Raw genomic sequence first — 11,971 nt, forward strand, 5'->3', positions numbered from 1 at the left:
TTGTCAGAAGGCTAAACGCATTGCGACTTTGCCAGCACATGAATATTTACGTTGCGCAGTGTACTGCATACTGATTTCGAAAATGGTGAATGGGATGGGGAGCTAGGACTACGGACCCGTATATGGCCGTGAAAAAAAACGTTTTTTCAAGATCATTGGACCAATGTGAACAAGAACAAGGTGAACGAAGGGTATTAATTAGATAAGAATCTTATGTATACTATAAAAGTACGTTTTTTCCTCGTGATATTCGAAACCTACGGAGGTGCGAAAATCTGTGACAGACTGTGTATGTTTTTCAAGCTTACCGATATAGCACTCTATTGACTCAGGACGCTCCCACAGTGTGTAACTGTGTATACGGAGCGTCCCGGGGTTAGCTAAAACGCAACTATAAACTTACTTCCTCCTTTTGACATTCCGTAAAATAAAATATTAATAACGACTTGTGACTACTCTAGCTTTCTCGGCTGGGAGGCAACTTTGTCCACGAGTACAACCAGTACCAGGGTAGCAGGGAGGTGTACCGGTGGTGCGGCTTGTGTGTGATCAATTGAAGCTCCTTGGTGTGATCGAACGCATCTAGATTCTAGTAGAAACTCTACTGATTGTTTGTAGGCGTGTAGGCGTTCGCGTTGTAGCTACAGCAAGGTGTAGCTTGACCTATTAACTATTATAACTCTGATCTTGTGTTTGTATTGTTTCCTGCTGTCATTTGCTTGTATTTCACCACAATGGATGTCAATTTCACAGTGTTTTTCGGAGCGTTCTTGCTGCTTATAAACGGGGTCTTAGGAGGTGACAGTAAAGGCCGAGGTATGTCCTTTTTGGTTCTTTCAAAAAAGTTGATTTCTAAATTCTATGTTGTCTGAAATGGTGTAGACCTCTAGTAATGTACTAATGAACGTAAAACTTCAATAACATATTTTAGTTAAAATTAATACATATTTTCCACTCGACTGATTAGTACATCCAGTGCAGTGCAGCCAAGTCTATTAGAAGCAGAGAGAGAGAGACTAAATTCCTGACCTGCTGGTACATGTATGAGTATGATAGAAGTTTTGAGTCAATAAGTAATGAGTCAATAGACAAAAAAGTTAGGGAATTTTATGTCACTTATATTTTGTTTGTACATCATCTGATCATGTGATGACAGGTGGGATTATCGATGATGAGATCGTGCTCCCTCACTGAGTCGCTGACGCTGGGTTGATAAGTTTGGGCTATCCTTGACCTGTCCTTTACTACTTCCAGTTCCAGGAGGCTTTAGGGGTAAACTCTTCTGAATTGAGTGAGCTTTCCCAGCACAGGCCACAGCCACAGTGTCACTGATAGTGATATGAACCTTTTGCTTTTGAAAGAGTAACCCATCATCCACCCGGTCCATGTCCAAGAATAGCCCGATGACATTCCCAGGCCATTAGTACTTGACTTCTCTCATACTCATTCGCAACTTCTTTCATGTTTCTTTTTACACAGTTAATCAAAGCCATGACCCAAATCGCATGATGGGCATTAGAGAACGAGATCAGCTAGATTTGTTCCAATTTCTGTTACAAGTGTAGACAGATCCGTCTGTCCAGAGGAGTCTTTTATTTTTTTGACGTTATCGCTCTCCTCCGTATAGGAGCCACGAGGGCCAGGGGATCCGTGAAGTCAGACGCAGTCTCTCTGCGGAACATATCCCCGACGACCAGATACAGACCAATCTTTCGGTCAATTACAGTACAAGTGTTGCTTTAAATGGCTATGGGGATTAAACAGTTGCATTTCCATTTCTCTGTTTGAATCTGGACAGATACAAAATCATCAGACTAATCAACTTTTTATGATATCAGATATATCATCAGTCCTTACATGTAAGCGATATAAATTGAATGATAATTTGTGTGCACCTGCAGGTTTTGGAGAAAACATTGACTGGCTTTCATTTGATGATGGTCGTATGGTTGCTGAAAGAACGTGAGTATCACTAACTGACATTTAGCAGAGTCACATGGGATAGATTGAATCCAGGCTAATCCTGATCCTGTTAGATAATTTTTTTTTTTATGGTCCATTTGGGTGAATGAGTGTGATCCCTCTCCACTCAGATCATAGTGAAGTCCTCACATAATCCCCAACCCTATCCCTATACCAGAGGACTCTGGATGACTGTCATTGTATCAAAAATTGACAAAATCCAAACTACAATGTACAATGTACAACCCCAACACAAACCCAAGTAGACCCTTATCTCTACACCTCTCAACTTGGGGGAGAAGTTTTTGGATCATTCCCCCCCCCCCTTTTTTTTGGGGGGGGGGGAGGGGGTGGGTGGGGGGGATGGGGGATACAAACTGCCCCATTTGGCTTTCATACTCGTTATTATACATTATGTTCAGTTTTCACACAATATTTTGCACAAACAAAAATAGGCACTAGAGGAATGATCGATTCATGTGCCTGGTATGCATTATGTACATATCATCGTGTCTACAACTGTATGTAAATAGAATGTTATGGCCAATACACTTGTAGTTGTAATCAATTTGCATTTGCATAACCCCTGAAGACTAGATGATTTCTACAGCAGTCACAAAAACTGCAAAGACTCACCAACCACTCCCAACAGGTGCACAACATTGACATAATTTCACCACACACCAAACAAATGCTGTTACAGGAAACATGTATGCAGATAAATTAACCCAGCAATTCTTTGAAGGGCAGGGCAGTCAGTTAATACTTAAATGACTTTTGAATATAGGTTTGGATACATTTTTAGTATCATGGTGTACTTTTAAAATCATATGGGACTTGGAAAATATCCGAGTATCAGTGGTTGCTGCATCAAGCCTTTCGACATTACCCACCTGTCTGTAATAGGGACCACACATGTCATGCCTTCTTTTAACAGTCATTGTAGCCAGGCATGACCATAATTATTTTCGTATTTGCTCTAAAGAATTATTTGCATGTTGAATTCATTTAAAATGCTGATTATGTTAAGTGAAATTTGCGGTGGTATCCATACTGCAAAATATTCTGTGCTTACAGTGATGAGAAGATTAGAAACATCATTTCAACACGACCACAGACCTTTACCTGTGAAGAGGAATGTGGATTTAATCATGTAGATATGATTAGTAGATGTAGTTAACAGAGCATGCTAAATGATTGCTTAATCATTATAAAAAAACTCAAGACTATTAAGGCCCTACTACAAACATAGCAAAGATTTTCATCACCCTTTAATTTGACTAGGGTTGTGATTTTGAAACACCCTGTGGTTTCATATCATAATCATCTTTCAGCTTATTGAGAGAAACAGTTCACTATGTACAAATGAAATCTGCTCTCACTATACATCTAAATATATACGTACACATCTGGTAATGTAATATGTGAACATTGTAGTGAGAACCAGATGTGCAAACAGTCGTTGTCGCTGTGTTTGCATTCACCCGAGTAAATAAGGTTACAGGCCTCGACCCTTCATCAGATTGACAATATTGAAATAAATGAATTACCGTACATTTCATACGTATGTACATGTACAAGAACTTACAATGTTTGTCTTTACTGCAAACACAGCAACATCCGTCAGTGTCACATCTATCGATTGACACTACATCAGAGGCCCCATCCCTACCTCATTGTTACTGAACTTGAGCTCCCTGCTGTTATAATAATATATCTGTATAGATATGAAGTACATGGAGATTATGTGATTTTTCCCCTTTTTTGCAGAGGGAAGCCACTGATGCTTGTAATACATAAATCTTGGTGTGGAGCATGTAAAGGTAAGTTCTGTTTACAAGTGCTATAATCAAAATCACGATAAGCATACTCTCCCCATCAATTGAATTTTGTCACTAATCTACTATGTCTTACACCAGCATAGTGTTACAGGTACACAAATTCAGTATGTAGAAATTCAGGAGAGGAAAGAGAGTTGTGCTATCTGTCTTTCTTTCTCTTTTTTTTTGTTTGGTTTTGTTATGTTATGTTTGTTTTTGTTTGTTTTTACAGGGGGAGGGATATCTTCTGGATTTTTTTTTCCTTTTTAATATTTGGCACTAATTTCACATGTGTACATAAATATTGCAATAACGTGTTGGAATCGTAACTGCTTTTTGTCAGTGGACTCAGGACTGTTGGCTTACTTCCAGATCAACAAGTATTAATCCAGCAATTGTTTGATTACTTTTGTCTTCAAAATGTGGACATACAATGTGCAAATGTAGAGTGGTGTGAGACTTCATCAAAATTTCTGTGAGCAGGGATGTTTGTGTAACCTAGAACTCATCTCTGTTTGTTTAACTGTCTTGACACTTCCTGGCATTTCCAGAGACTTTGCTTTTAAATATTGGTTTGAAACAGAGCTCAGCACTAACATTTTTCTGTGCTTGCCTGTTGGGATCATTAAATCTATATTTAAAAAAAATGAAAAAATTAAATTTTGGTTGCCCAGGAGAGAAATGTATTGCTCCATAATGAAAGGAAATGTGAGAATCCATTTTGAATCTTAGCTGCCCAATCGGGCCACCAGAAGATAATCTTTTTGGAAATTTGGTGGCTTGACTTCAATTTCTTGTGGTCCTGGGCCATTGCTAATGTTCCGCCCTTGGTGTAATGTAATTCTTCAAAATGAGACCCTTAATATGATGAATTATAGAGAGATACTTTTCACCTCATTCTGATGAACTATTTGTTGAATTTGATAATGTCTTTTGTTTCTTGTTCTTTTATTTTTCCTGGCATCATGGACAAATCATTTCGGGAGCTTGTAAATGTGGATATTTGCTAATATTTGTTCAGATTACAGTGCACTCCTGTTATAACGATGTCCTTGTGGGACTGGCAGTTTTCTTTCTTAACATCAAAATTTTGTTTAAGCCATGGTGAAGTGTATAAAGACATAATAGATGATAATTTTGGGACATGAGTGTTTACTTTGTTGTAATGAGAAGTATGTGATAATCTTGTTCGTTGGAACAGGAGAGCACTGTATTCTGGTCACTTCCTGATTGTCTTCATAGTTCCCTTTCCTCTCTGTGTTTCATTCCAGCACTGAAGCCAAAATTTGCAGCCAGCGAAGAGATTCTTGAGCTGAGCAGCAAGTTTGTCATGGTCAATGTGGAGGTAGGAAGTCAGCTATGCTCTTGTATTGAATTGCATTCCTAGTGCCTGAAATTTGCTTTGTGTGAAAACACACACACACACACACACACACACACACACACAAACAAACAAAAAACAAACAAACAAACCACAGAAAAACAAACAATTGTATCAAACAACAAAGTGATCACCTTTATTTGAAGATGCTCAATTTTCATACAAGTCATTAGCCTTTTTGTGGAACACCAGTCTTGTTTGCTGTTTAATGATTTTTTTTTTTGGTCTTAGTGGCATCTTAGTGTGGGATTCTTGTAACTTAAGAAGGAATGTGAAGATAAAAGCGAATAAATATCTTGATTATGTGAACAAATACACTTGTGGAGTAATAGGATACAATACACATATTTTTTTCCACTCTCAGTGAAGGAGCATCAGATTACAACATCATATTCTTAGTGTGATGTTGATTTTGAAACTCTGCCCTTTGCAAACAGGATGATGAGGAGCCTCAGGGTGCTGATTTCATGCCTGACGGGGGATATATACCACGGATACTCTTTCTCAACCCTGATGGTGCCGTCCAGAAAGACCTCATCAACAAGAATGGCAACCCCAAGTACAAGTACTTCTACTCCAATGCCGCAATGGGTTAGTTTGTTTATCCAGACCTCTTGCTTTTTTACCTCCACCAAGGGAGGAGGTTATGTTTTCATTGCCGTTTGTTTGTTTGTTTGTCCATGTGCAAATTAAAGGGGATGGCTAGTAACTTATTAGTGGGAATCAGTGGGAATGCTGTGGGATGATTGTTCCAATCCTTGTGGGATTCATTTAAGAGTACATTATATATCTATTGATGTGTGAAAATTATTTGCTTCAGAATAGTGTCATATTCAAGTAATGTGCAGTTCAATGTTTCCAGGTTAGCATACCTGTACAGTGATGGGGCGATCGTTAACGGCTACTTTGCACATTACTTGAAAATGAGACCATTCTGAAGCAAATGATTTTCACACAACAATAGATATAAAATGTACTCTAAAATGAATCCCACAAGGATTGGAACAATCACCCCCATCATTCCCACTGATTCCCACAGATCAGTTACTAGCCATCCCCTTTAACTCAAAAAGTTGCTAACGGATTTGGATAAAACTTGCAGGAAAATTTGAGAATGACACAAGCAACACATGAACAAAGTTTGGTAGTGATCTGGAAATTTTATGGATTTTATGAATGATTTTTGATACTTTGGCAGGTAAAGTTAATGAACTTGGGAGTTCAAGCTGTGCATTGTTGAGGTTTTCATACATGTACATGCATTAAAGTGCATGCTCTGGTTTCTGCTGGGACGAGGCATGCCGCTGAGGGTTTATGACATAATGAAGGCTTCTATATTGGGGAATCAGGCGATTTTTCAGAATGCATCACAGTGTATGGGTGGAAATCACTGATCTCTATGAAAGAGCAAGATCATCGGTGGAAAGGAGCTGCCTGGTGGAGGTCTGTGCTCTCATAGTGCTTTTTATGTCTCCGCCACGAAGTGGTGCCGGAGGCATTATGTTTTCGGGTTGTCCGTCTGTCCGTCCTTCCGTCCGTCCTTCCGTCCGTCCGTCCTTCTGTTCGTCCTTCCGTCCGCCCGTAATGAATTTTGTGGACAGCATAACTAAAAAACCTTGTAAGGTATCCTCATGAAACTTGGCATGTATGTGTATTAGGGTGTAAAGTTGTGCTGTGCCTACCAACTTGTGAGCACATGCTCAAGGCCAAAGGTCAAAAGGTCAAGGTCAAATGCTCAAAATTTCAGTATATCCCCCATATCTATGGAATGCCTTTAGATATTTTATTGAAACTTGGTGTATACATGTATTACCCAATTAAAATTCTTTGGTAAAAGTTTTGGGTCATGAGGTTAAAGGTCAAAGGTCAAAAGGTCAAGTAAAATGTTGAAATTTAACTTTTTTCTCCATTGTATCTTGGAAATGGTTCAAGGTATCTTCATGGAACATAGTGTATATGCATGTACTGACTGGCAGTGATTATCTAGGGGATTTTGGGTTCATGGGGTCAAAGGTCAGGGTCAAAGGTCAAGGGTAATACTTCAAAATTTTACTATTTCCCTCATATTTATGCAGTGCCTGCAGGATTAATTTCTTTTTAAACTTGGTGTATGCGTGTTTAACCCAATAGAGATTCTCTGGGAAGTTTTTTTTTTTCTTTTGCCAAAAAGGTCATAAGGTCAAAGATCAAGTGAAGTGCTGAACTTTACTTCCTCCATATCTCGGAAGTGGCTCAAGTTATCTTGAAACTTAGTGCATATTTATGCATGTTCTGCCTGACAACGACTTTCTTATGAATTTTAGGGTCAAAGGTCAAGGTCAAAGGCCAGATGAAAATGATAACAATTTACTATTCAAACAAATTGCACTTTTCTCCGTACCTTGAAAATTACTCAATGCGTAAACTTATGAAGAGGTCAGAGTCAAGTAATAGTCCCAAACTTCCCAAATGCGTGCTCTCCCATTCATCCAATTAAACCTAGGTCAAGGAAGGTGAATATTTAACACATTTGTGACAAACGTGTAATTTTGATATTTTGCCAATTTTGTGAAAATGTAATCACACATTGTCCACATGTACTATAGACCTATTAGGAGAATCTTGCATTATGGCGGAGGCATACCAGTCGCCATAGCGACATTTCTAGTTCTAGTTTCATTCGCGTCTCAAGTTTCATGGCACCACCTATGAAAACATGTGAGGACTATGTGACTGTGCATCTCAAACCCTACGAGTCGTACTTGAGTACACCCTTAACTTCAAAGCCACATTTCTGTAAGAAAAAAAAGAAGAAATGTTTCATTCCTATGTAATTAACTTTCTAACATGATTTTGATGGGTTAGGAATGTCCTATTTTCATGAAGTATTTATCATTTTAGGGAAACTATCCACTTTCAGAAGTTGACTCAAACTCAAATTCTTATCTGGGTACTTTCTACTGGTTTGGAGATGAAAAGTCATGTATAGTATTTAAAGATTGAGATAGCCATAGATTAGGGTACAATTTTGAGGGCTCATTATACCTAAAGATATCACTGCAATTCATCTTTTTTTCATGAAGCACTGCTGTTTGCAGTTGCAGAATTCTTCTGGGTGGTATAAAGTTATTTCAAGACACAATAGGTAGAGGAGCTTGCTCACAGATAACTATACACAGCCCAGTCACTGTAAAAATGTGACAGGGCTTTACCAGGATGGTGCACAACAACAAAGCTGTGTGGTTTTTTATATGTGATTGTTTGTATGTTTCATCTGTAACACTGGATGCTTAATGTTGTCTTTTTTTATTTGAAATGGAAATAAACGAATTGAATTGAATTTATCAATTTTAATGCCTTTATGTTTCACTATTTTAACAAAGATAAATGGAATATAATGTTATTCTTTTTATTTTGTTTTCTTTCAGTGGTGCAAGCAATGAAGAATGCATTGGCCGCACTGGGCCCCAGTGTGAACGACGAACTATAAGGCCACGGAAAAAGTGTGAAATTTCCTTTCTGAAAGAGTGTGTTTTTTGTTTATAGACAAAGGTGTAGAAAGAAACTAGATGCTAAACAGTGCTACTCCAGGGATTTTCATAATTTCATAAGTCTTAGTAGTATTTGGTATATTTTAGGTGTATTTGCTGTGACGTAAGAAGATTATGGATGGTTTGAAGGCAGTTGGTGTTATTTGCAGAACATGATGAAGAGCTTTGTAGTAGATAAACTTCTGAAAAAGTTAAGTGCTGCTTGAAATCCAAAACAGTGCTACTCCGGGGATTTTCATAATTTCATATAAGTACATGTACATGTCAACAAGACAGAACATTTAGTGTATGGTCACATTGTAAAATGACCATTGAAGAAGAACTTTCTTTTCAGTCAATTTGAAGCTTTGCATACAAATACATGTATATTCCATTAAAGGGAGTGTACAGTACTGGTTGAGGTGAGGATTCAGCTTGTAATGTTTTGTGAGATATTTAGAAAGCAGTCTATGAAATGTTAAAGGGCATACAATTCTAAGGGCAATCAAAAGTTTATTTGACGAAAATCAGTTTTGAAATGACTGAGATATCTTAAAACAAGGAAAAATAAAGAAATCCTTATAAAAGTTGTGGGATGTCAATTTTGATAGGATCGCTTTTTGGATATCTCAGCCATTTCAAGGCCAATTTTCATCAAATAAACATTGAATCCTTCTTGAAATTACATGCTTTTTCATATTTCATAAGAGGTTTCTCATTATCTCACCAAAAAATGTTATAAACCTGAATCCTCACCTCAACCAGTACTGTACAATCCCTATAAGTTGTTCGGAATTTCCTATCGTTTCTTTAAAATGCTTGAATCTTCTGCCACATGGGGAAAAATAAGAGTTTTGAATTTCTACTAAACATGACTATGTTTTTTCCTTGTGTGTTCATCATGTTGGTAATTTCAAGGTGTTGGTCTATTGCTCTTTGTGGAATGTGACAATGCTTTGCACATTTAGGCTGCTACGTTCATTACGCAAAATGTTTTACAAAATTGGACAGTGAACGTGGTGCATACTAAAGTACCGGGTATGTGTAAGAGAATTTTAATTGGTGTATATGTAAAATTTGATACTCATCATTGGCATTATTTTGATGAAAGACTTTGTAATACTGTAATATTATTAGTGAAACAAATTTTTCAGGTAATCATGAATAATGATATTGGTAGAAATTCTAGCACACTTTTGAATCACTGAATGTTGCTCTGTTGTCTTGGTATAGATTGCATTTGTCACACTGCTCACTAGATTTGACTAATCCACACCAAAATTCTTTGGCAAACCAGATTATTTTATGGCAAAAACATAACAGTCACCCTATTAAATCAGTGCATCAAAGAAAAGAGTGACAGGTAGTCAAATTTGGAAAAGGTGCGAAAATTTCCATATATCCTGTTATGATGGGGTCACTTTAATATCAGAGTGGTCTAATGCATTTCAGAAATAATGGTTGACAAGATATCTTGCTTTTTAAGATATTTATATGTGTAAGTTTGGGGTTTGTCTCGAGAAAAAAGCTCAACAAAATGAACAGAAAAAAAACCCAAAACAGTACAGGTGATTATTGATAGTATTGTGGTTCTGAAAGCCATTAAAGTCATAGTGGCAATTATTTATAACCTGCAATAAACAAGTGGAGGTACTGCCTCTAAGAAGCGTTGCTATTTATTTATTTTTTTTTGACTGTAAGACAATGGGTTTCTTCTCAGGTAATACTAATATGTAACATCATATCCAGAAATTGTAAATCTAGTACACTGCCCCCCCCCAAAAAAAAAGAACATGCAACTATCTAATGCAAGACAGAGAAATACACTTTTTAGAGGAACAAGTAATGCAAATGATGCCATGCCGTGGATATCCAAAAGTGCAATTCAAGCATAGCTACGAGTTCTATACAGGGTGCTTTGTCAGATTTCTAGAAAACTAGTACAGTGTATCCTTCTGTGCCGAGATAAGGTTTTCATGATGATAACTGTGTTCATTCCAGGATAAGTACCCCTTCGGTATGTGTGCTGATTGGCACAACCAGATGCTGGAGTCCTTTCTTCACCAACTGGCACAGGATGTCTTGAAACATACAGATATTATCAAAGGATAGAGATTACTTAATCCCCCTAATCCCTATTGTGTCTCCATGGCCTGTCCATTGGATTGAGGTGCATTGTTACACATGAGTTGGCTTGCTAACTTTACAACTACAGTGTACTGTGGTAGGCAAAGTTTGGATGGATCATTGAATGCTGAGGAAACACTTTGGTATAAAGTTAAAGGGTACCTCTGGATGATTTTCAGACTTTTACATTTGAACAAATGATAAATTAGTTAAACTGAGTACAGAGTTTCAGAATTTTTAGTGATTTGGATGAGGAATGAGAATGTTTTCAAAGTCTGTAACAAATTGCAATGAACAAGGATGATGACATAGCAGCCTCACCATAAGAATGCACAAGTTGAGGCTCAAGGAAGCAGAACAAAAGAAGGCATGCATAGATTTTTCCACAGGTGAACTTGTTGAGCAAGCGGTATTGTAATGGAATTACACTGCTACATTTTTGAAATATATGAGGCTCTGATGTCATCGACACTGTTCAGTGTAATTTGTGTAAGATTTTCAATTTATTGGTTTCTCTGCTCAAGGGCCACAATAAATTCCACAAATTTATACATGGAGCTGTCGATTTATGTACTACATGATGTGAAATTATGAAAATCGTCTTGAATGCCCCTTTAAGCTAAGCGTCCATGCACATGAAGGATTACTGGTAATAAGCCTGCATATACATTGAGACATTCCTCGCTTCTGTGCAGCTGCAGCAAGAATTTATTTCTTTATTTATTACTACTGTTATTATTATTATTATTGTTATTATTTGTCCTTGGCAGAAAAAGTGTGTTTCTCTAAATGCATGTTACATCACCACGATGTGTGTTAATGGGACATAACAAGGGATAAAAGGTATACTTGAAATGTATGGCATCTCTGTGAAGCTTTAGGCTTGCTTAAGGCAGAGATGTGACATGTCACGGTCCTGCAGTAAACACTGCAAGCTATGGAGAAATAGACTGGCACTGCTTGTGTACAAGAAGGGTGCAAGAACTTTTGATGCCATGGTTTTAATTGGAGGGAAATCTGCATGTTTGAAGACATCAGGTCAATGTTGTAGCATTCATGTTCTTCATCTGACTCAACAACAGTCAATAGATGGGCGGGGGGAGGGGAGGGGTTGTCCGTCACTTTGTAATTCACATGGTGCTTAATAGCAAAATACTATGTAAAAACGGATC

General features: G+C 37.6%; 1 protein-coding gene across 1 annotated transcript; it reads left to right on the forward strand.

The window, feature by feature from the left end:
• Nucleotides 1–629: 629 nt before the first annotated feature.
• On the forward strand, nt 630–9,214 carry LOC139710751 (thioredoxin domain-containing protein 12-like). The gene is made up of 6 exons (XM_071622666.1): nt 630–816; nt 1,902–1,962; nt 3,733–3,785; nt 5,054–5,127; nt 5,601–5,754; nt 8,571–9,214. Exons 1-6 carry the CDS (start codon nt 735–737, stop codon nt 8,630–8,632), a joined length of 486 nt encoding a protein of 161 aa, XP_071478767.1. The 5' UTR covers nt 630–734; the 3' UTR covers nt 8,633–9,214.
• Nucleotides 9,215–11,971: the final 2,757 nt, after the last annotated feature.

The sequence above is a fragment of the Diadema antillarum genome, unplaced genomic scaffold (assembly GCF_040938485.1).
Source record: "Diadema antillarum isolate AM-2024a unplaced genomic scaffold, OU_Dant_1.0 seq00001559_RagTag, whole genome shotgun sequence".
NCBI classification, from domain to species: Eukaryota; Metazoa; Echinodermata; class Echinoidea; order Diadematoida; family Diadematidae; genus Diadema; species Diadema antillarum.